Consider the following 26,249-nt stretch of genomic DNA (forward strand, 5'->3'; position numbering starts at 1 on the left):
CACCTGGCCAATATGTGCATGTTATTCATAACTCAATCATGTGGTTTTTGATAACTTTATCAGCACTGCTTTTTTTCCCTCCTTGCAGTCAATAACTGTCTCTTGTTGATATTTACTTGGTTCTCTTTATATTTCAATAATTTACCCCCAAACTCTCACCCAGTAGTGTAAATCTGTTATACAAGGGAGTAGATCAGGGAGCAGAAATCAAGCCTAGCCTGGAAAATGGAACAGTTAGAACTTGCCAAATATATGGAACATAAGGAAACGTATTAAATCAATACAGTCACTGAGACTTCCCACATGGGGAGGGGGTGCTGGACTTTGCAGCCTAAATGCTTCTCTCTCAGATTTCCCTTTTCCAAGCAATCCTCGGAGTGGCTAGGTTTCTAAGCGTTACAGTCCTGTTTCATTTTGTGTGTGTGTGTGTGTGTGTGGTGGGGGGAGTTTGGGGTTTGTTTGCTTATTTTATTATATTTTTTTACAGACGGCTTCCCTCTGTCTCCGAGGCTGGAGTGCAGTGGTACAATCACAGTGATCATTTTGTCTCAGCCTCCCAAGTAGCTGGGACTACAGGTGCACACCACTACACTCAGCTAATCTTTTTGTTTGTTTGTTTTGGAGAGATGAGGTTTCACTATGTTGCCGCGGGCTAATCTTGAACTCTTGGTCTGAAGCTATCCTCCTATGTGAGCCACTGTGCTCAGCCCTGAGCGGCACGTTCCTAAGAGATGTTGCCTGAAACAACGAGATGGGGGTTTGAAAGTATCAAAGGGCAAGATAGGTTTTATAAGCCAGGTTATTTGGATCACTAGGTCCCCAGCTTCCTCTTTCTTGGTTTACTTTCTCGATTTTGGAGGCACACATCCTCCACTAGTTCTTAAGACATAGGAGGCATAGTTTTGGATAGCCTGCTTTTCTAAAACTGTCTATATTCTACTCTCACATTTAGTTGATATTTTGGTGTGGTACACATTACTGTTTTTGAACACACCCTCTTAAAAACTGAGCTGATGAGAAACCATCCTTTGCAAGTATAAGAGTTATATGAAATGTTTCCCCTTTTTCTTTTTCAACAAGACTATTTAATGATAGCATGGTGAAGATCCTCTTTTAACCTTCAGGTTTTAAACAATATTTTAATTAATATTTAATATTTTAAGGTATCTTTCCCCATGGACCATATCCATCTTGTCTATTATTTTTCAAACATGTTTTCTAAAGTCTAGTAGTGACTCTCAACTAAATGGCCACATCAGAACATTCAGAAAACTTGTCTCCATTATGTCCTTTTTACCCCTCACTTCACCATTGGCTGAACTCAGTTATGCATATGCAAATTAACTCTTCCTCAGCTACTTTTTCTTTTAAAGCTGTGGTTATTTCTGTTTCATCAAATAATTCACCTTCATGGTCAAATTCAACTCAGACAATAAATATGATAAAAGAAATAAATATAAAAGTGTTTAAGAAAATATAATTTATCAACATTTCATGAGCCAACTTTTATAAATTTGTGAAAATTTGAAGTGGATATGGCTTATTTCTTGATCTGTCAAGTATAAATGTTTCTAGCAAGTATATATCCTTGTAAAGGATAGTCAAACTACCTAGAATAAACACCACCAAGTTACTCAAAACTGATTTATAAATGATATTAGTTACCAATCATTTATGTTATTAAAACAAATCACTTAAGGATGATGGTGGTAATGAGAAGGGAAGTGAGACAAGAGGCATATTTATTTAGCACTTACTATGGTCCAGTTCTTCTGCTAAAAACATTCCATGCATCATCTCATTTAATCCTCAAGACAATCTTTTTTTTTTTTTGCTTTTTTTTTTTAATTTTTCATTTTTGTGGGTATATAGTAGGTGCATATATTTATGGGGTACATGACATATTCCCATACAGGCATGCAATGTGTAATAATCACATCATGGGAAATGGGATATCCATCTTCTCAAGCATTTATCCTTCATGTTACAAACAATCCAATTACACTCTTTTAGTTATTTTTAAATGTACAACTAAATTATTTTGACTACAGTCACCCTGTTGTTCTATCAAATAATAGGTCTTATTCATTCTTTCTAACTATTTTTGTACCCATTAACCATCCCCCACCAACCTCCACTACCCTTCCCAGCCTCTGGTAGGCTCTCTACCCTCCTTCTACTCTCTATGTCCATGAGTTCAATTGCTTTGATTTTTAGATCCCATAAATGAGAACAGGTGATGTTTGTCTTTCTGTGCCTACCTTATTTCACTTAACAGAATGACCTTCAGTTCTACCTAGGTTGTTGTAAATGACTGGTCTCATTCTTTTTTATGGCTGAATAGTACTCCATTGCTACACTGTGATTATGTACCACATTTTCTGTAGCCATTCATCTGTCTCATAATAACCTTATTATCCTCATATTTCAGGTGAGAAAATTGAGGCTTAGCACAGTCAAGTAACTAAATAAGGGCATACAATGAACAAGTAAGGAAGCTGAGATTTTAGCACAGACAATGAGATGTAAGAGACTTATAATGTCATTATACATTTACTATTGCAGACCAGCTTTCCACCTAGTTGATTTTGGTCTCGTTCATTTTTCCATTTCTATGAAACCTGCAGATTCACTTTCAGACATAAATATGTGTGTCTGTATATATACACATATGTGTATGTGTATATATATGTGGGTGTGTATATGTGTGTGTGTGTGTATATATATATATCTTTTACATCACATTAATCTAAGTTTATTAAACCTCTAAGAATAGCAGTTCTTCAGGTAAAAATTTCTCACTGAACAAGAAACAAAACCAGTCATCAGTCTTGCCCTTTAGAGCATAAACTCCACTTTATACTCAGCATCTGGTATATGCTCAACACCCTGCAGGTATTCAAAAATATCTGCTAAATGAAAAGGAAAACCATGAAGTGGAATTGAGCACATAAGGCATGTAGCCAATGCATTCCATCAACATTTTTCATCCCTCTTTCTATCTATTTAATAATCAACCCTGCTTTAAATTAACATAAAATACAGAATGTAAAAATCAGCTACTTTCCAAACTAACATGAGAGTACACCCTCATTCCTTGATGACAGAGCCAGTCTGTCTGCTCTGGGAAAGGCCATTCTTCTTCTCTCTCTCTCCACAGGGAATTATTTCTAAGTCTGTAAACTAACAGCTGGAGCTCGGAAGCTTTTCCCACGTCTCTCCACCTCTGCAATAAGCGCAGGCTTACCTCTAACATAACTCCTACCCTTAACTAAGCCCAGTGCTCTGAATTCTCCCAGCTGCAGAGAATATGCACATATATGTCATCTGTGCACTTCTGTGTAGACATATCTAAAATTTGATCATCAGCTTCTCACCTAGATGCTTGCTTTATTAAATCCTCCATAGAATGTGCTGATAGAAGACATAAGACACTTATTCATGCTTTATTGAATCAAACTGAATATTCCTTATACTCCTTTTCAGTGGCACTAGCCACACTGAAAAAATACATTTACAGAAAGGGTAAACAAAGAAAGAGTAGCTGGTTCAGATTCCCTGAATCCTTTCACATTGGATTTAATTCATCCATCTTTATTTAGGATAAATAGTTATAACAAGAATGATGAAAAAATACTCTCAATCTTTATCCTGCCTGTGAGTGAGGACTCCTTTTTCTAGTATGTTACATGATGAGAAAATATATTCAGGTTTATGGTTCTCTTCACTTCAAATATTAAATATTACCTTTCATTTGTAATTTAAAACTTCAAATTAAGAGCAAAAGCTTTTATGCTTGCAATGTGATTTTTAAACCAAGAAATCATGGGGAAACTCACAGATGTTAGTAAATTTAATTATCTTTTTATGTATTAAAAATGACTATGAAGTATCAGGAAGAAGGAGTCTTCAGAACCCGACAACCATTTTAAAACCTGTTTTTCCCCTTTAACATGGTTTGCACAGTAAAAGCAATCATTCACAGGTATGACATAGAGTCTGTGAATTATGAGACATTGTTGTCATTCCTTTTGTGAATTACAACTTTTGGTCATATGGGTTTGATATCAATTATAAGGGCAATTCATATAATATACAGATATGTAATAGTGTGCCACAATCTAATGCAATTCATTCTTATCCATGAGGTACTATTACACAGCTCACAAAAGGCTAAACTTTAAGTTCATCCTGAAGGTTATTCACTCACAGGGATGGCTTCCCTCTACCACCCACCTGCCCTCCCCCAACCCCGATGCAGCACCTACATTATTATCCAACTAAGTATTTCTGCTTTGTTCCTGTTTGGTCTAAATTTAGCAAAAGAAATACATACTAGTTAATGTGAAATTCAAACTTTAAGGCTTTCTGATCTAATACTGTTTATGTGTTGGTGTATTTATGTGTGTGGTTTTATATGAACATGAAGTAGAAATTCTAGTTTAGACAATATATAAAATTATCTTCATATACTGAATTTCTATGTTTCTCTTTTAAGAAAACAGGAAGTATTTTCTTCACACTTCAAACATTTCCTTGTACTACATAAAAAGTTAAGCTATACCAAAAATTAAAATAGAAGATTCTATATAACACAAAAAGAAAATGACAAGTCGTAATCAATATATGTGTTTCTTTTTTCTCTTGTAAGGTTTGTATTTCCTTAACCTCCCTGCCCATCTTCTTAGTGGCTATTTAAATGGCTCAAAAAATCTTGGTAACACATTAGTGAGGTGATGACTTGATTTTAAACAAATTACTTCAACTTAAAAGCACAAGATCTAGAAGCAATAGTCCAGCTTCAAATCCTGACTTTGTCATTTTCTATCTGTGGCTTTTATGTGGCAAGTGACTTTACCATTCTGTGCCTCATTTTCTTCTCCTATAAAACAGAAGCGATAATGAAGACATCACATGAATTGTTTGAGGATTTAAAAGAGCATAGAGCCAGTCTGACACATATTAGGTACTCAATAAATGCTGCTAAGTCATTGAGATAGTTATTAAAGTTCTTGATTTTGCAATGTGTTCTTTTACGTAAGTTTGCAAAGACGGTGTTAATTACTATTTATTTGCCCAAACCCCTTGCAAAAATATCACATGCAAACAACCTTTATGTGCACATACAAAAAATAAAAGTGCCCTTATTGGATAATAGTATTATGAAAGATTTGGTGCCAAGGCAAGAGTTGATTAAAGACTCTGGCTTTTGCTGATAGAATCCATCCCAGAAATGAGGAGGCACAGCTACCAGAGCAAGGAAGAAAAGGGTGACTGAAGAGGCAGCAACCAAATAGGGATTCCCAGACTTTTAAGAAACTGGGACCATCATCCACAATTACATCTCCACTGTCTACCAAACCTGCAAGGGCCAAGGCAGACCACAGAAAGGGGATTCTCTGAAAATTCGATCAGGTCTAGTTCTCTGCTTGTGCAATTCCAACAGCACATCCCAACTTCCACCTGCTCTTTAATACAAGTTACAAAGCACATTTGCTCCAGGATTTTTTTCCCCTATCTTTTCTTATTTAAATCTATGTATCACATCCTTCTCCTAATTTTGAAGACATATTATTTTCCAAGAGAAAAAGAAACTTTTAAACAGAAACAATAGTGACTAATTTGGTAGAGCTAATTATGTTATTAGATGTGTTCTCAGTATCATTTTCATAATATCAAGAGACAATTTATCTACAAATAAGCCTACATCACCTCACTAATGTGTTACCAAGATTTTTTGAGCCATTTAAATAGCCACTAAGAAGATGGGCAGGGAGGTTAAGGAAATATAAACTATGTAAGTTTAGGAAAGATACAGCAAATGTATTTAAGTAAATACACAGTATATAAGGAATGCTGCTTGAAATATGAGTAATCTTATGGATTCATTAATTCAACCATTCATTCAATAAACATTTATTGAGAAGATGCTATGTACCAGCTATTCTAGTGCTAGACATACAAGAAGGTAAAAGTCACAGGCCCACATGACTCAGAAAGGGCAAGTGAAATGATCACTTAACAAAATTACAGACATCATTACTGCTACATATTTCTGAGCTGCAAGAGCAGAAGTGTGTACAATGAACAGGGAGATATTACATAAGAAGGGTCCAGACAGGATTCATGAAGATGATGACATTCCTGAATTTGAGGGGAATTCTTGGAATTTCATCCCATATGTGAGAGTTAAAGAGCATGCCAGCCAGATGGAGGGGCACATGCAAAGTGTGAATCACCAAATAGCAGGGTACTCTGGGGAACAAAGCTAAGTATTGCTTTAGCTGATGATGTCAGAGATATAAGTCAGCCCTTGAAGAACCCTAGATACCTCGCCAAGGTATTTAGATTTGGAGCTATAATCAATGGGAGGTCATTAAGTAGCTGTTAATGAGGGTGAAGGGTGATGAACTGACTTCTTAAACTCTCAGAGTCATGGAAGACATGATCTGGATGAGAACAAGAGAAGGAAGACAGGAAGATCGTTGTAGTAAAACGCAACGATAATCTGAAGAAGAAAAAATGCAAGGCAGGATCTAGGTATTCTCTGTGGAAACAGAGAAGACAAAAACCACTGAGAGATATTTAAGAGGCACATTTTACAAGAACTTACACCAGCTACATGTGGACATTGTTAAAAAGTGGGAAAGCCAGGATTATCCTTGGGCTTCAAGTTTGAGATGTCAGGTAATTAACGGTACCATTAGTGATGTGCCTTTAACTGAGGTATACATATGAAAGAAGATGAGGTTTCAGAAGAAATATAGCTCCTTTTTTGTTTTTTGTTTCTTTGTTTGTTTGAGAGATGGAGTCTTGCTCTGTCGCCCAGGCTGGAGCACAGTGATGCAATCTCAGCTCACTGCAACCTCCACCTCCTGGGTTCAAGCAATTCTCCTGCCTCAGCTTCCCAAGTAGCTGGAATTAAAGGCACCTGCCACAACTACAAATATAAATGATTTTTGTAGTTTTTAGTAGAGACGGGGTTACACTATATGTTGGCCAGGCTAGTCTCAAACTCCTGACCTCAGGTGATCCGCACGCCTTGGCCTCCGAAAGTGCTGGGATTACGGGCACAAGCCACCGCACCTGGCCTATAGCTCCTTTTGCACTTGGTATTTAGGTATCTATAGGACATTCAGGCAGGAGGATATATGAATCTGATATTGAAAAGAGAAGGCTAGGCTGGAGATACAGATTTGATTGACAGTCATTAACATACAAGCGGTAGTTACCAAAGAACAGAAAAAGTAAATCACCCAGAGAGAAAATGGGAAAAAGAAAGTGTATCTCAGTTTTATACAGCATCATTTTTTTCTGCATTTTAATATTCATGTCACAAACTTTCTCAAATACTGTATTTAGAAACATTCTACTTGTCCTTCAACACAAACTAAAGCTGAGCTAATTAAACACTAAACAAGAAAGACATGTTTTCATATATGGTTTCCTCTCTCAGATTTTTTTAAAAAAGGACAAAAAGGTAAATTATTTGAAATGACATAGTTCACTCAGAAAACCATGAAATTTACACTTTTAGTTTTCTTAATATCTGTTTTCATGAAAACTGCAGAGTAAAAAACCCGTAGCTTTAGTAATTTATAATTACTAAGAGACTTAACATGGTGAACTCATAGCTAACACTCTGAAGTCAAAAGCAAGGGTAGTGATAATTTAGAAGAAGTGACTTAAAATTCATATACATCTAAACTACTTTTTAGACTGTCAAATATAAGTTAAAGAATGAGAAAGGCAGAGGGTGCAGGGGGAAGTATCTTATTCTAGTTTACAAATTATACAGCCTCTCACTCCTGGCTAGGAAAGAACGTCTGGTTTCTGAATACATAATATGCCGTATTTTGTTCCTTGGAGCTTATCTGTACTTTAACAGCGTAAATTTCCTATCTTCCATTCAGAACAAATGTAAAAACATCTTATGAATAGGACCTTTGGTAAGTAGTTAAATGCACAAATCGGTATTAAGTCTCAGACTAGACGTCTTTTTCAGCTCTGTTTTAAAATAGTAGAGATGTTGACTTCAGCGTATAAACGTATATTAACATGTCAGTTTTATATTGATGACTTCAAAAAGCTGGACATAACAATGAACATTTACATGTATGCAATAAAGTGACTGTTTAGTAATGAAAAATACTTCTATTTATATTATTATGTTACAACAGTCCTAAATAATGTTTGAAAATTTAAAGAACGAATATGCGATGATTTGTTTCCTAAAGGAGATGATCTCTTGATCTAAATTTAGAATAACAAATTTGCATTTTAAATAATGAGACTAGATGGACACAGTAGCATACCTGTAGTCCCAGCTACTCAGGAGTTTGAGGAGAGAGGATAGCATGAGCCCAGTTTTTCCTTTGTTTTTATTGAGACAGAGTCTCACTCTGTCACCCAGTCTGGAGTGCAGTGGTGCGAACACAGCTCATTGCAGCCTCGACCTCCTGAGCTCAAGTGATCCTCCCAGCTCAGCCTCCCATGTAGTTGGGACCACAGGTGTGCACCACCACACCTAGCTAACTTTTAATTTTTTTTTTGAGAGATAGGGTGTCTCTCTGTTGTGCAGGATGGTCTCAAATGCCTGGCCTCAAGCAATCCTCCTGCCTTGGCTCTCCAAAGTGCTGGGATTATGGGTGTGAGCCACTATTCATGCCCAGCCAAACCCAAGAGTTTGAGACCAGCCTAGGCAACAGAGACCACATGTCAAAAAAAAAAAAAAAGGGGTTGTGGGGGGAATAATGATGAGATTAGATACCCAGCAAAGTAAATACCTCTTATCATAAACAATCAAGGTAAACTGTAACATCATCTCATATTTCAAAAGAAAATGAAAATCTTCGAAAGTTTAATGAGTTACTTTGAGAATGTGAGGCAGTGCAGAGTAGGGCTTAAGACCACATGTCAGCTTTGGAATCAGGTAGGACTCATTTTAATCCCAGATCTATTTCTTGGTACATATGTGACCCTGTAAAAGTTATCTCTCTAAGCTTGTTTCCTCAGCTACATATCTGGAAATATACTAGTATCTACTTCAAAGTAATTTCATAAGGCTCATGTGTAAAGTGTTTGATAAAGTTGTCAAGTGATATTACTTTTAACTTCTCTTACCCTTCTCTATTTTTTCTTCTTTCCAAGGCACCTCTCTTCTTCTAATATACTGTATATCTATTTACTTCTTCTTGCTATGGTTGTCTGCCTCCCTGCATGAAAATGTAAGCTCCACAAGGACAAGTATGATTGCCTATTGTATTCAATGGCATATCGTAAACAGTGTCTGGCACTAAAGTGCTCAAAAATATTTACTGATTGAATGAGTAGATGACTACTGAGAGGATTACTACACACTATTAATGATACTATATAACAGTACTTTTCATCATTACTAGATATTTTCATTTTCATTCATGTTATATAGACTCTTCTGAATGAAAGGCCAAATAACATGTTTTGGGACACTGGGTATCAATCATGTAAGTTCTTTAGGAAATAATGATATTAATTTATTTGATTGTAAAAGGAGAACGTAAGCTAGTCTCTAAGATTATACCTACAAAAAAAAATTTGATTCTACAATCCAAGAAAAACAAAAGCACATTTATAGAAAACTATATACCAATTTACCATAAGACAGGATATCTTCTCAGAAACTTAAAACTTTAAATCAGTAAAACACAGAGCTGTAAAGAATTAGATTTAAAATATATGTCTGCAGAACGTAACTGAAGGCAGAGGGAGGAGGGATACAGACACATGTAGGTTCTATCAGCACTAAATACACAGGAATAGCAAAATACATTATTTTCTGCATCTATTAATGAGTAATAGGAAGATATTTATTTGCCCTTGAATTAGTAATCAAAATGTACCTAATTATAATTTAACAAAAAATGCATCAAAAAGTAAAATAAGTACAGTCAACCCACCCATTGGGTTCCATATATCATTGTTGCTTTTGTAGTTGAATCTGTCAACTGTGCTGCTGATCTAGTATCAAGGTGGTTTTTTTTGTTGACAATGTCAGTAACTCTTGACCCTTTATCATTGTTTTTGGTCAGTTTGTGTCCTTGCTGTATTGAACAAGAGGTAAGACACCAAACTATGACCCTCAGAAGAATATAGGGACTTTCTTAAAGGAATACACGCAGGTTTGTGAATGAAACCCTTCCAAAATTCTGTTCAGCCTGCAGTTAAGGTGAGGTTGTTTTTAGATGCAGTATTTAGAGGGTGCATCACTTCACCCTCAATCAGAATGCTATACTGTACCATGATAAAAGACACATAAAGCAAAATTAACTAAGTCACATGAAGGTCTCCCTTAAGAAAAGTAGATTATGATTAATCCAAAATTTCTTCTATGTGTGTCAGCTTTAGTGAGACTTATTCCGTTAGTATAATTATGACCTATTAATAACATAGTATAAATAGGAAAGTGTTATTTATAAATGTCAGTTATATATCTACACAGCAATTAAGTGATAATACTGGAAATAAAAGTATACATATAAAAGCAAACACACAGGTATACAGTACTATTCTTGTGACTCAAATTATAATCTAGAAACAACATTATTGTTTTGTTTTAAATTCCATTAAGCAGTTAAAATAGATTCTAAATATACAGAGTATTATAAATCCTAAAGCAATGTCATTGAAAAGTTCATTTCCCATGCATATTGTACAATATGAAAATGTGACATAGGTTTTAATATTTTTCTACATAAAATATTAACCCATCAAGATGGCTAATATGTCTATGATATATAATTTAAAATATTTGGTTAAAGGAAATAATTTGATGAACTTCAAGACAGAATGCTAAGTAAAACTGAGTATGTGTGTTGACCAAAGCACACTGGCATTACTTTGTAGAGCTGATCAATAGATATTAGCTTTAGAAAGAGAGAGAGAGAAAGAAGCTGCAGCATATTTTTTAAATGACAGAGTGAAGATTTAAATTGTATCAATCAAGACCCAAGTTTTTTCCTCCTAGTCTTTCTAGCTGTTCTCTTCCAGTTAAGATTCTTCATTTTAAATAAATTTAATTAGTTCCCATTGATCATAGCCAACCCTTGTACAGCTTAATCCATGCTTCTTTACTTTGATAAGGCAAATGCTAACAAAGGCTACTAGGCTCAGATTCAACTGTCATAAGACAGCATTGATACCTAGCCCATTTGTACCTAAAATAAAAATTTCAAAAAGTATTCTGCCTTTAATGAAAGCATTATATTATACCTCATATTTTAATTGTTATCTTGCTCAGACTATTTCTAGAAATTAAGATCCAGATTACTACAATAATAAAAGTAATTCAACTATACACTTCAGCCTAACTATAGCTTTCAAATAAGACTTCCCTGAAAAGGCAGGCAAATACCTGTCATGATATAATTTCTACTTATTTTATGAAGAAATATTAGAACAATTCCTCTAAAATAACTGGAAAAATCATCTGAATGGCTGCACTGGTCAGCTTTCCCTTTTGTAGTACTGGCTCTCTACAACACTGGTTACCCCAAAACAAGATTATTGTGCTTGAATCAGATTTCTCTCAATGCAGCTACCATATTTTTCATAATGCAATTTATATAGGATTCTAGTCAATAAAATACGGTTTTCTTCCAAACCCTCACAAAAATCTATACCACAGCTTAATCAAGTCACACAATTTAAAGGTAACCTGAACGATCTACAGGCTGCAACATGCTAGTTGCTTTGACAACATGGTAAGGAAGTCGTTTTTTAGTTATTTAAGTTCTTCAGATATTGAACATTCTTGCCTCTAGTACCCACGACATGAAATGAATAAATCGACTGATAAAAGCCATTTGTCACATATGTTGAATCAAACTTACAGATAAAAATATAGTGTATGTAGCACTAATTGACTCTTCAAATTAGATTTGCATTCTTAGTTTCTTGATTTTGCTAATAAAATTTAAAAATCATATACTATAACGCTATCTCATGACTTTGGTAGTGCATAATTCAAAATTTCAAAGTACTGATTTAATAATGCTTACTTGACTGCTCAAAAATTCAGCTTTTATTCTAGAATGCAAATTGAGTTATTCTACTATTGCAAAGGCAAATTTGTTCTTGCTAGGACTTAAACTTACTTTTTATAGATCAGAAGGTCTTTAAACTTTACAGGGAAGTAAAATATAACAAAAAACATACATAGAACAGTATGAAAAGCAGTGAAAACTGAACAAAACACGGACTGGCTTAAAAATCTGCAAATAGGCCCGGTGCGGTAGCTCATGCCTGTAATCCCAGCACTTTGGGAGGCCGAGGCAGGTGGATCACAAGGTCAGGAATTTGAGACCAGCCTGGCCAATACGGTAAAACTCTGTTTCTACTAAAAATACAAAAATTAGCTGGGCATGGTGGTGCACACCTGTAGTACCAGCTGCTTGGGAGGCTGAGGCAGGAGAATCACTTGAACCTGGGAGTGGAGGTTGCAGTGAGCCCACATCGCGCCACTGTACTCCAACCTGAGCGACAGAGTGAGACTCTGTCTCAAAAAAAAAAAAAAAAAAATCTGCAAATAAAATAGATTTTCTTTAGCAGCTACTGAAGCAAACTCCATAACTGTAAAGTACTAAATGACTATCAGAAAAATTAGAAGTCCCTGAAATTGTTTATATTTAGGTTGGATAATATTTTTCATCAATGAACTTACACATTAAAAAGAATTTAAAAGTAGGTAACAGCCATCATCATCATCATCTCATGTTTATTGAGAATCAGATGTTCCCCAACTTTGGCAATATTAGGCAGCAGTGGCACAAAGCTATAGGTATTTAAATATACACTTTGTAAATTTTCAAGGGAGATCTTAGGCTTTCTTCTTCCCAGTGTAACAGTAGTAACCTGCCTATCACAGAGGGAGGGAGGGAAGGAGAGAGGGAGGGAAACTTCCCCTTTCTTTTCTCCTTTTATTTATTTATTTATTTTTATTTTTATTTTTTTTGAGACAGAGTCTCACTCTGTTGCCTAGGCTGGAGTGCAGTGACGCAATCTTGGTTCACTGCAACCTCTGCCCTCCCGGGTCAAGCGATTCTCCTGTCTCAGCCTCCCGAATAGCTGGAATTACAGGTGCCCACCACCACCCCCAGCTAATTTTTGTATTTTTACTAGAGACAGGATTTTGCCATGTTGGCCAGGCTGGTCTCAAACTCCTGACCTCAGGTCATCTGCCCACCTCGGCCTCCCAAAGTGCTGGGATTACAGGTGTGAGCCACCGTGTCCAGCTCCCCTCTTTAATTTTTGTTAAAAATTTTCTGGTATTTTCTGGGCATGCTTCTTTCTAAAGTATTGATTACTATTAAATTAATATTTTCTGGGCATGCTTCTTTCTAAATTACTACTATTAAATTAATATTTTTTACTATTAATATTTGTTGCTTCACAACAATTATACATTTTATGATCAAATTTTAAATTTTAACCATCCATACCCAAAACAAAAGCTTACTATTCTTAATGCCAATAAAAGTATTTATACTAGGTTATTTTTATCCTCTGTGCATTCAAAGAAATTGAGCTGAATGTATTTGGAGATCCAGTAATTGAAACTGGTTTAAGAGTATAAAAAGATAGGCTAAACATTTATAGTGTGTGAGTTTCCTAAAATTTGCTTTATGTTTTTCGCCTAAATTTCACTTAATGTGAAAGGTAATACAGATAAGAATGTTCAGTGGCCAAACAATTAAAAAGCAGCATTCACTTCCACAGTATAAGTAAAAAGAGTAAGTCTTCCTATACAGCTTATATTGTATATATTGTGATTAAATTTTAGTATTCTTTAGTTTACCTGATAGTTGCAAAATCTTTCAAAACTTAATGAGTATATTCCTTTACACATTCCAAGGCTTTAGCAATGATCTCAGCCTCTGAATTAAAAGGTCTCCAGAAAACAAGTGCACAGCTAGCAGGTTTATTATTAGAGTTACAATCAGCAAACCTGGACCAAATAAACAGTTCCACTTCTTTTCACCTCAAGATCAAAGAGGACACTAAACAGTTTCATAAAACTAAATACACCATCAGTACAAGTCTCCATCCTTTCCATCGAAATACTTAATCCCACCACAAATAACCTAGAAAACATTTTGCAATATCAAACAAAGCTCCAATCAGATGTTAAAGATGTCTGTGCTTACCAGTGGTGATGTCATCATCAACAAGGTCATGTTCTTCCTCCTGGACTTTGGCTTCAGACCCTGAGGCATCAGGAGCTGTGGTGATAGTCTGCATGGCTTCTGATGTGACTCCAGCTAAAACAAATGGGAATCACAAGGCTTCATTTTAAAAAATGAAAAGTAAGACAAACAGAAATTTTGAAGATTTTTAATTTACTTAATGGATATAAACACAATACATTAAAAAATATATATTCACCAAAATTAGAGACACAAATCAATGAATAAAACATTCACATGTGCTCTATTTATTTGTATGTATATATGTACATAGGTATGTACTATATTTACTTTTAACCAAGATCTGGGAAAAACAGAAACAGGATGCTGAAGTATTACATTTTTTACTTGATTCCTTTCAATGTTTTCGCTACAGTTACTTTGGCTGATTTTAACAATTATTCAACAAAGAGGAAAGTGTGGATTGTTTTAAAAGTTTACTTCTTTTTAATGTTAGTTTGTTTATAACTTGGGAGTTGGGAGGAAAGATGACGACCAGAGAATTTGTGTCCTGGAGCTAAGCAACGGACCTGAAACGCACTGCCCAAAAAGAGTATAACATCTCCCCCTACGAAGGAATTCGATATAAGGTCACATAACTATCACAATGAAAGAACCTAACTGAAAGCAGACAGGCAAAGAAGTTCAGAGGCCAAAAGCTTCCATTCTGTAAATCGCCTGAGAATTTGCCAGCTCACACAAATGTCTTTTCCTTACATACCTATCATCTTTGATGATGCATATTTGTTGTCATCTTGCATCTGTCACATTATTTCTCAATTTCACAACAGATAGTAGCATGTATCGATATTTTTCACATGGTTATCAAAAGGTGTTTCTCAATCATGATAATATACAAATCTCCCCGTTGGAAGCTACTCTAGGAATTAAACTTTCTAACCAAATCAGCTTAAAAGGATATCAATAACTGCCTACATAGAATCCATTTAAATATTTTAAAGACCAAACACTTACTTAGTTTAAGGACTTCTTTTCTTCCAAGGGGTATTAACTGAAACATTTATGTGAAATTTAGCCTTGCTACCTCCGGTTAACCAAAGGCATCAAAAGAGGAAGAATCTTAGCCACGAACCACCATAACAGATCCAGAAATGGACCTACCAGTAGGCAGTTCCAAGCTCTAAGGATTTAAACTTGCGGACTAAACACACTATTTTAGTACCACTACTTATTCAGAGTTGCTTTAAAAAATAATAATAATGCTAAATAATGATCCCTGATGAATAAAAAATGACAAAGCCACCACTTTGCAGAAGCATTTTTTTTTCCAAAAAAAAGTTTTAACTTTCATTTTAGGTTCAGGGGTACATGTGCAGGTTTGCTATATAGGTAAATTGCATGTCACAGGGTTTAGTGTACAAATTATTTCATTACTCAGGTAATAAGCATAGTACCCAAGAGGTAGTTTTTCAATCCTTACCATCCTACCACCCTCCAGTATGCCCTGGTGTCTGTTGTTCCCTTCTTTGTGTCCATATGTACTCAATGGTTAACTTACAAAAGCATTTTTATTGTTAGATTTATATGATCAATTTTAACATAAAGGAGGGCATGTACTAGAAAAATAATATTACTTTATTAAAGATAGCTATAAGTAAAATAAATCACAGAGAGGAGATAAGGTAAACATTACATTCCTAAATAGATATTGCTCAAATACAAAACCAAAAATCATTATTTCATATTAAATCAATATATAAATCTTTGAAATATCTCAGTCTCATTTCTTGCTTAGAACTTGATAATTTTTAAAATTAGACAAACATTGAAAACATATTAAGAAATAGTTTGGACAGTAACAATCAGCATTAGTATTTTCCTTTCCTATAAAATTAAGGGATCAATTAAAATAAAGCTGGCATTTATGTAAGTAACAAGTTTATGGATCCATTTACATTTATCTTATTTAATCAGAGAGGCTAAGTAATTGCCCAACATAATACAGCTACTAAATTCAGGAACCAGAATTGCGACGTAGGTCTTTTGATTTCAAACTTCAATATCAATTTACCACCAAGTCTTTCCAGGGACTAAGTTCCTGGGGACAGGGTGGGAGGTGTCACAGAACATCACAGAATAACCTTGAGAAATCACAGAATCACACAATACTGATTATAAATACTACCAAGTATTCCACAAAGTTCCTGTGCTGTGCTAGTTAACAATTCAACCGAAGGAATTCAGTATTTTGGAACAGAGCTTAAGGAACAAACATGTACATCTCAAAGTAACTGAGGCTGAAAGACCAGGGAGTTGTGCTAAAACTGGTTCTTTGACAGATGCTTTCCAAAACTTAGTAAGGGTTATGAAATCCCTGGCAGAAAAAAAGAAAATACAAAGAAAAGAAAAATACAGACCAATATCTCTCATAGTCTCAAGAATTTGTAACAAAAATAAAAGCAAATAGGATATTTATTTGCTTTAGAATTATATATCAGGACCAAGTAGGGTTTATTCTTAGCATGAAAGGAGTTCAATTGGCCAAAATGGATCAATATAATCCAAAATATTAACAGGCTAAAGAAGAAAAAAAGAATTCCTGATCATATCAATCATTTGACAAAATTCAACATCTATTCACGAGTAAAAACAAAAAAACCTCTAAGAAAAATAAGAATACAGAGGAACTTGATAAAGAGCATCTACTAAAAGCCTACAACTAACATTATACTTAATGGTGAAAGTCTGAATGCTTTTGTCCTATGACCAGGAACATGGCAAAGAAAGTCACACTTACCACTCTTAACATATCATTGGAAGTTCTACCCAATGCCACAAAGCAAGAAAATACACACACATACACACAGTTTGGAAAGAACGATGTAATTGCCCTGTGTGATGATTAATTTTAAGTGTCGACTTGATTGGATTAAGGGATACCTAGAGAGCTGGTAAAGCATTACCTATGGGGAGGTGTGTGAGGGTGTTTGTTTCCTGAGGAGACTGGTGTGTGAGTCAGTGTACTAAGCAGGAAAAATCAGCTCTCAATGTGGGCAGACACCATTCAATTATCGGGGGCCCTGGTTGAACAAAAGAGTAGAGAAAAAGCAAATTCTCACTCCTGGAGCTGGGACATCCTTTTTCTTCTGCCCTTGGACATCATAACTCCAGGTTCTCCAGGCTTTGGACTCCAGGACTTATACCCAGCAACCCTCTGGGTTCTCAGGGCTTTGGCCATGGACTGAGAATTACACCCTTGGCTTCCCTGTTTCTGAGGATTTTAGACTTAAACTGAGCCCCACCACCAGCTTCCCTGGGTCTCCCACTTACAGATGGCCTATCCTGGGACATTCCAGCCTTTGTAATTGCATGAGTCAATTGCAAGAGCCAATTCCCCTAATAAGTCAGTCTCTCTCTCTCTCTCTCTCTCTCTCTCTCTCTCTCTCTCTCTGTCTCTCTCCACCTATTCTTTTGGTTCTGTTTCTCTAGAGAACTCTGACTAATATACCCCACTCAAAGATAAAATGATTGTCTACAGGGAAATACAGAGGAATTATCGAAACTAGTAAGTGAGTTCAGCAAGGCTGCAAAATATAAGAAAAAAAACATTGAAAACATCGATTCTATTTCTACATGTTAGTAATGAACAATGGACACCTAATTTTTTTTAAAGCCAGAATACTATTACCAGTAATTATAAAAACTAAAATACTTAGATGTAAATCTGAAAAACCACAAACAGGTCTTCTATGCTGACAACTACAAAACACTGATGAAAGAAATCAAAGGAGATCTAAACAAATGAAACAGAGAAATACACTGTGTTCATGGGATTGGAAGATTCAAAATAGGAAAGATGCCAATTCCCCACAAAATGACTGATACACAGATTTAATGCAATTTCTAACAAAATCCCAGTAGGATCTTTTTGTAGATATCAACAAAAGTATTCTAAAATTATATGAAAGACAAAGGAATTAGAATAAAACAATTCTGAAAATGAATAAAGTAGAAAAAAGTCATTTTACCCAATTTTAAGACTTATATAAAGTTATTAAAACCATGTGACTTTGGCAGAGTAATAAACATTAGGTTAATGTAACAGAATAGAGAACCAAGAAGCAGACACACACTAATCTGCCAAAATGATTTTCAACAGAGGTGGCGGAAGGATAATCTCTTCAAAACAGGGCTAGAACAACTGAACATCCATAAGCAAAAAAAATGAACCTTGACCTAAGGCTCATACTTTATATAAATAGTAACTCAAAGTGGATCATGGGCTGAAATCTAATAAATAAAAGTATAAAATTTTTCAAAAAAAAAAAAAACTCAGGAGAAAAGCTCTGAAATCTAAGTTTTGGTTGACACCCAAAAAGCACAATCCATAAAAGAAGAAATTGGCAAAGTGGGCTCCATTAAAATTTTTAGACTTTTGTTCTACAAAGGCCCTATTAAGAAGAAAAGACAATCTCCAGGCTGAGAAAAAAGATTCACAAATCACATGTCCAACAAGCAATCAGTACCTGGACTGTTTAAGGAACTCTCAAAACTCAAGAGTAACCAATCTGGCATTTCCTCAGAAGGTGAAACATAGAGTTACCATATGACCCCGCAATTTTACTACCAGCAAATGAAAATATATGTCCCCACAAAAGCATCTACACGAACATTCACAGCAGCATTATTCATAAAAGCCAAGAAGTGGAAAGTATCCAAATGTTCATCAACTGATAAATAAATGATAAATTCATACAATAGAATATTATACGGCAATACAAAGAAATGAAGTTCTAATACATGCTGTGGCATGAATAAATATTAACAATTTTAACTAAATAAAAGAAGTTGCAAAACATTACATGCCATATGATTGCATTTACATGAAACGTCTAGAAGAAGCAAATCTATGGAGACAGAAAGTAAATGTGCAGATTGGCCTAGGGCTCAGGGGGGTGGAGGGAACAGGGAGTAATGCTAATGGGGGCTGCGGTTTCACTTTGGGTTATTTGAAAATGTTCTGAAGCTGATTGTGGTGATGCTTGTACAACTCTAAATCAGCTAAAAAACCACTGAATTGTACACTTTTAAAGGTGAATTTAGTATTAAGTGAATTACATGTCAATAAAGCTGATTTTTTAAAAGTTTGGTTTTCTAACATTCCAGATCAACGAAGGTATCCATGCCACCTCAATGTACTCTCTTGATACTTTTTTCTGCCATATAGCTAAAGAAAAAAGGGAGGAAAAGAGTCACATAGAACATTTATGCAATCAGAAAGCAAAATTCACCATGAATATTTTGTTTCAGAAAGGCATAATTTTCTACTTAAATTTTTTAAAAATTAAACTATATTCTTTATGCTGACCATATTTGTAACCATATTAATCCTCACAGTCAAATTTTCTGTATTATTTTGTTTGCAATCAATAAAAAGTGACTGATTTGTTTACTTCAAAATTATCTACATATTTCATTTTTTAAAGATCAGCAAAATATCCTTAACTCCCATAATAGAGGGCACTGTGATAGCAACACACTACTTACAATTTCTAACGTTTCTGGGAGACAGTAAAGGGGTAGGAGAAACTGAGAATGGACAGCCCAAATTACCACACTCAACTCTCAAATCCAAATGGCACAGCTCATTTAAAACTAATTTTAACCGTTTGCTTGAAGGAAAATCTGATAGGTGCTTTTAACTTTTGAAGTTTTCAGCCATATAGTTATGGTAGAAGATTATTAAAAACCATTATTTAATACTTCTAAGCAAGGTAGTCATTATCTGCAAAGAAGGAATAATATTTTTTAAAATTCCTAGCCATAAACCTGGCTATTTCTACTTTCTACCTTATTTAGTTCTATCAGGACCTTATGTTAATGGGTCAAGACAACAGTACTTTCTGTAAAAGGCAAAACAAAAATCAAATCGGTGGTTGCCAGGGGTTAGGAGTGTGACAAAAGAATTGACTGTAAAGCGGTAAAGCAAAATTTTTAGCATAGTGAAAATAATCTACACCATGACTATTTACATGTGTTTAAAACTCATAGAACAATATTTTTAAAAGCGTGCATTTTACTATATATATACTTTCAAAAACTTAGCTTGTTAAAAAAAGATACAATAGAAGGTACTACATCACTGTCACCAAAGAGAATTGAAGATTATGCTAGAATACAATGCTATTTTCAACAAAACACAGATAGAAAAAATGGTTTTAGTTCTTCCTTCTACAAAAAGCTTAGCCTTTGTCTACACAAAGAAAACGAAATATCCTTGCAAAAAAATAAGAGTCCACTAGGAAAATACATTTATGGAAATTTCAGGGTTTTTTTGTATATCAAAATCATAAATATTGTCAATTAATTATATAGTGATATTTGATATGTTCTTTTGTACTTGACCTAAGTGAGCTTATTTGTCAAATTACACCATACAAGCTAAGGTTTACTTACTTTCTGAGTATTTCCAAAATATTTGACAGTGATGAAAATCTCATAAAGGTTCAATAAATACAACTTGAACATAATTGAATACTTTCTATCTCATGGCACAAATTATGTTATTTAAATATACTAGAAAATAGCAGTAAGGGTACTTTGGGGAAAGAGGTATGATAAAAGATATAAAAAGAGTAAAGAGATATAATAAAAAAGAAATACAATTAACGGAAAGACATGAGGCACATAAAAAAACAGTGAGTCTCCAAATCCAGATTTCACAAAATAAAAAATCAATGTACATTATAACAAACAACAGTTCTCAATAAACGAGTTTTATACCATGAATCAGGGGGAAAATGGGGGCAGAGGGGAAATGGAGTGGGGCAGCAAGCTGGTATGAGTAAGTCTGGACACAACAGTAAAAGGGAAGTGAGAGGGTTGTAGTTAAGTAGCAGAAGTGAAAGTTAGAGGACAAGAAAGACTATGAGATCTTCATGCCATCTAGATTTCTAAACGCTTAGATAACTCTTCATTGTGAAAAATCTACATAAATAAAACTTTCCAATTTTATGCAATATTTTCTAAACCACTTTAGAAGTTTTTTAAAAATGTAAATATGGAAATGTGATCTTCAAAATCAATGGAATTAAACTACACTCAACTAGCTCCACCAGTAAAACTGGATATAGTATTCTAAAAATTATCTTTCATAAGCTTGTAAATTACCTGTATGAATTTTTTTCCAACTTGGCTAACAATATCTGAGTAATAATAAATAATATGAACGCACAAGACTACAGTGTCATGTGACTAACATGAAATACAAGAACAAAATACTAATTTTTAATATAGTAACATGTAAAAACCAGCACTTCAACCAATATGGAAATATAAAACCACTTCAGTTCATTATCGTTTTATTTTTTTATTGAAGATTAGATTGTAGTGATAAACACTGTTAGGACTAAGAATGAAGAAGGATATTTATAAATATTAACAAAAATTCTATTTCTCATTCTCAGTAATATAGATTTCCACTGAGATTGAAAAATAGATCCAAAAGAATAGCAGATATTTTTATTTCATCAGTTCCTCACAAGTGTGGTTTTCCAGTGGTCCAATTAAAGTACACTGGAGGCAATAATTTGATATGAACATTTACTGTGAATGAAGTAAAATTTAACAATAAGGGAGTATGTGAGTATCTACAGTTTCTTTTCAGGCAGAAGGCTTGAATTTATTGGAAGCAGATCTCTGCAGTGACTGACCAACACTGCCCCACATTCCCCACAATCCTTATGACAGACAGACAGCCTGCCTCACATTAATTCACTTCACACCACTTCTATCGATCCACAGCCGGTTCCCTAGTCTCTCTGCACACATTGCCTGTCTGGCTGCCTACATCCACATCAGCACATACACACAAAGGCCATAGAAAGATAACCTTTTGCTTTCCATTAAAGATACAGTATCCACTTTTCCTTCTGCAATAACATCAAAAATATGAAATTAACAGTATAGATGTCTTGTAGAAAAGCCTTCCTGTAAGAAACAGTGAGGGTATTTATCCCTTATTCCGCATAAAGATCACTTTGATTTGTCGAAAACAATGAAGTTAGTTTATTAAAGGCCACAAAGTCATTAGAGAAATAAAAATATAATTTAAAATAAGCAGAATGTCTTCAAGCTCAAATAACAATATAAGAATTATTTGGTAACATGAGTTTTGATCTTTGTTTCTGAAGAAATGAAATACATTTTTTCCTAATTAGTATTTTTTTTTGAAAACTGCTCTCATATAAAATGTAATTATTAGCAATTCTGAAAGCAACAAAAGGGAAACATTTACTGAAAAAATATGTAAGTAAAACAGAAAACAGAAGTGTACTATATCAATGAAATATTAATATGACAGCATAAGGCTTTATTATTTCTCTTTCCCAAAAAGAACTTAAAATTGATCCATCATTTAAAAAATCAAGCCTGATGCTTCTAATTATCACATGTACTTTTTGAAAATTTCTGTGAGATTTGTAGGCTATGAGCTGACAACACCAATTTTGGTTTCAAAAGTCACAAATAAAACAAAGATTATGTTGTTCAACCTATAAACTGTTATGAAACAAAGAAAAAACTGTTTTTAAATACCACTGTACTAAAGCATAAGCTTCAAATTATAACCCCTGGCTGATTTAGAAACTCAAACTATAAACAGAATTGCATATCTCAGAACTGTGCTAAAGTATGTTCTTTTAAATAAGAGGGTACCTTTGAAATTCTTCACGAATTTTTTTGTTTTGGCTAGGATCACCTAGGCAGAGGTTACATCATCAAGTGGTAACAAAAACAGTACCCTCACTACATACAGTACATTACACCTGTTGTTATTTATAATAACAGTAAGCTGCTTTGGAAATCAAAGAAAGGAAAACTGATAAGGGCTGCTGAAGTTGACGGTTTAAAAAAAAAAAAAAAAAAAGGATGCTAAGATGTGTATTGGGCCTGAAGGATGGGATAGATCTGAGTAACAGAGAGGATGGCATTGCCAATATAAGTAAAGCAAAGCCATTAAAATAGTAAACTTAACCATGCAATAGGTATGATAACTGTGCAATGGTATAGGTAACAGTGCAATGTTCCCTCATGATGTTAAACACTCAAGGAACATCCAGGCTATTATGCAACAAGCCCTATACCAGAGACAAGAGACACAAAAGTAAAAAGTTATACCCTTAGCTTCCAAAAAGCTTATATGTAAACCGAAGGAGTCATTAAATAAATTTAAGCATGGAAAATACCTTAATTTTATTTGTGCTTAGAAAGGGCTCTCCTGTAGCAATGTAAAGAATGACTTGGAAGAACTCGATGAATGAAGGTAACAATAAGGCCAATGATGTTAAAATCATGCTACTGGGAGCCCTAGTAGTTCTTCAGAAGTGACAGAAGGGAGACTTCCACCCTCCCCATCCTTACCTCTTTCTGTGTGGTTGTATGTATGCATGCATGCACACACATGCCCATAAGTTTTACAGAAGTTTTCATTTGAAAAAAGGATACCACTTTTTTAAAAGTCTGAAAATCACTGATCTATATATATTTTTAAAGACAGTATTTAATGAGGAGAAAATCAAGAGTAGTTTTCAGATAAAATGCACAGAACGGTAGGGCTGTTTTCTGAGCATGGGGAAGGCAGGAGGAAAAATTTATTCATTTAACTTTTTTTGAATGGTAGTTATACTAGGCAAAGAAAATAAAAATGAAGGTAGGGAAACACAAGGACTTTACACTAGAGAATCTAATAGCCATATTGAAAATACAGATTCATCAATAAATAAGTGAAAATAGTTTACATATGGAGAAAAATCAGCTCTTCTTAGGATGGGAAGAGGAAGAAATACATGTCAAAGACAATTTCACAAGAAGGAAATATTTGAGTTAGGTCTTGAAATATGTATAAGAATTTACGATGAAATGACACTAGGAGAAGAAAATTCCAGGAAGAAAGGGTACGCTAAAAGTCCCTGGCGCATCTACAGAACTGGGTAGCAGGAGCACAAAAAGTGTGAGAAGAGGTAGGCAATGAGGCTAATATAACATTTGAGGCTAGAGCCCTAAAGGCAATAAGAAACAGGGTACTCACAGAAAATTTGAAGTAAGAAAGAAATAAATTTTCATTCTTTAAAACAGATGCCTGGCTCCAGTACGGAAAATGAAGTAGAATCACTGGTAAATATAATTACAAGGTTGCTGGGGCTGGTGACTATGCAATGAAAGTAAATAAAAACTTTAATACCTGAGATTTAGGGATCAGTTAAAAAAAAAATTCCTATGATTTCTCTTTCTGGTCATCAGAATAGTTCAGGAATTCGGTTTTGGGTAGAGCCAGAAGCAGTTGTTAAAGACAATTATGAAGGCAGAGAGTTTAACGTGGTGTCAATCATAGTCTGCAAAGACACAATCCCGAACGCCATAATCCTAAATGTTGAAATCGCGAAAGATGGAAATTCCTAAAGATCAAAATCTCTTCAATCTAAAACTCCACATGATGAAAATCTCTAGAGTCTAAAGTCCCCAAAATCATAATCCCAAAAGAGAAAATTCCCAAATCCTGAAATCCTGAAAGCCCGATTCTAGGGAATCGATCAGTGCGCTTTTTGGTTGTATGCAGGACAGTTACACTATGTTAGCTACATCATGTTAGGAAGTATTACCTTTTTATTGTCTTCACTTGGAAATTAAATGGGTTTAAGGAGGAGTGGATGGGTAACAGCCTGACAAGGGGTAGACTTGTGGACTTAATTTTGGTATCAATTTAACTGGATCAAGGAACATCTAGAAACCCAACCCAAAGCATTACTTTGGGTGTGTCTGTGAGAGTGTTTCCAGAGGTGATTAATGTGAGAGTCTGAGTGGACTAGGTGGGAAAGATTATGGCCCAAATCCAGTTTAATCTACTAGTAGATAATCCCAGAGAGGTAACAAATAAAAAGCAATAATTTCTGGCAACCTGCCAGGCTGTCTTTGTATCACTGTATAAAACCTGATGAATACAAGATAATAGACAGTGATATGTCATACATTAAACTCAATGATAGGCCAGATGTGGTGGCTCACGCTTGCAATCTCGGCACTTTGGGAGGCTGAGGTGGCAGATCGCTTGAGTCAGGAGTTCGAGTCCTGCCTGAACAACATGGCAAAACCTCATCTCTACAAAAAAATACAAAAATTAGCTGGGCATGGTGGTGTGCACCTATAGTTCCAGCTACTCAGAAGGTTGAGGTGGGAATATTGCTTGAGCTCTGGAGGTCAAGGCTGCAGTGAGCCATGATGGCACCGCTACATTTCAGGCTGGGCGACGGAGCAAGACCCTGTCTCAAAAAATTAATTAATTAATTAGATAAATTCAATTATGGATACAAGGGGTTGAGTTTAGCACAGTGCCTGAGATGTAGTAAGTGCTCAATAAGTAGCATTATAGTAACATTAAAGTTATTACCATTGCTTTTGTTATTATCAATTTTTGCTTATTGTTATTTTTTTTTTCCTAACTTCAGGAAAATACTGAATACTCAGCTTTTTTTCTCCATTTCATGAACCCATTTACTTATGCCTTTTAAAAACTTTTAGTATTATTTCCCTCCTTTTAGAGCCACATTTCCAGACATCTTATGATACATGTTTGTAAATAAGACACTTGATGGCAAAAAATCAGAATATTTACATTTCAAAGAACCAATGTATCTTATTTTCTTTCACTGCCAAAAAATGTTATTTTCAAATATCTAAAGACACACACACACACACACACACACACACCAGTAGGAAAGCTTTTGACTCTTAATCTCTTCACACAAAGTGAATAAATGGTTTGAAAATAAACACGCAAGAATCTGGTTTTAATATTGTGCTAGCAGATGATACATGTAATTGGCAACAATATGCTACGAGATCACACTATAAGGTATTTTAGGTATTCCAATAACTTATCACAAAAATATATTAAACATTGTAATGTGCTCTGACTTTATTATTTGAGAATATTCAGTTATTTTATAGATAAGAAGAATAAAATGGATGAAACTCATAAGAAGTGTTATATAGACAGTAAATAAATGAGTA

General features: G+C 34.7%; 1 protein-coding gene across 1 annotated transcript in view; it reads right to left on the minus strand.

Moving 5' to 3' along the window:
• WDR7 (WD repeat domain 7) overlaps positions 1-26,249 on the minus strand; it is a 419,729-nt gene that overhangs the window by 221,673 nt on the left and 171,807 nt on the right. Inside the window, exons 20-21 of the mRNA XM_011971716.1 lie at positions 14,184-14,297; positions 6,256-6,278 (exon numbers count right to left, since the gene is read on the minus strand). Of these exons, the coding sequence (XP_011827106.1) occupies positions 6,256-6,278; positions 14,184-14,297 (137 nt within the window). The remainder of the gene's footprint in view (positions 1-6,255; positions 6,279-14,183; positions 14,298-26,249) is intronic.

This window comes from Mandrillus leucophaeus, unplaced genomic scaffold (genome assembly GCF_000951045.1).
Source record: "Mandrillus leucophaeus isolate KB7577 unplaced genomic scaffold, Mleu.le_1.0 Scaffold124, whole genome shotgun sequence".
NCBI lineage: Eukaryota > Metazoa > Chordata > Mammalia > Primates > Cercopithecidae > Mandrillus > Mandrillus leucophaeus.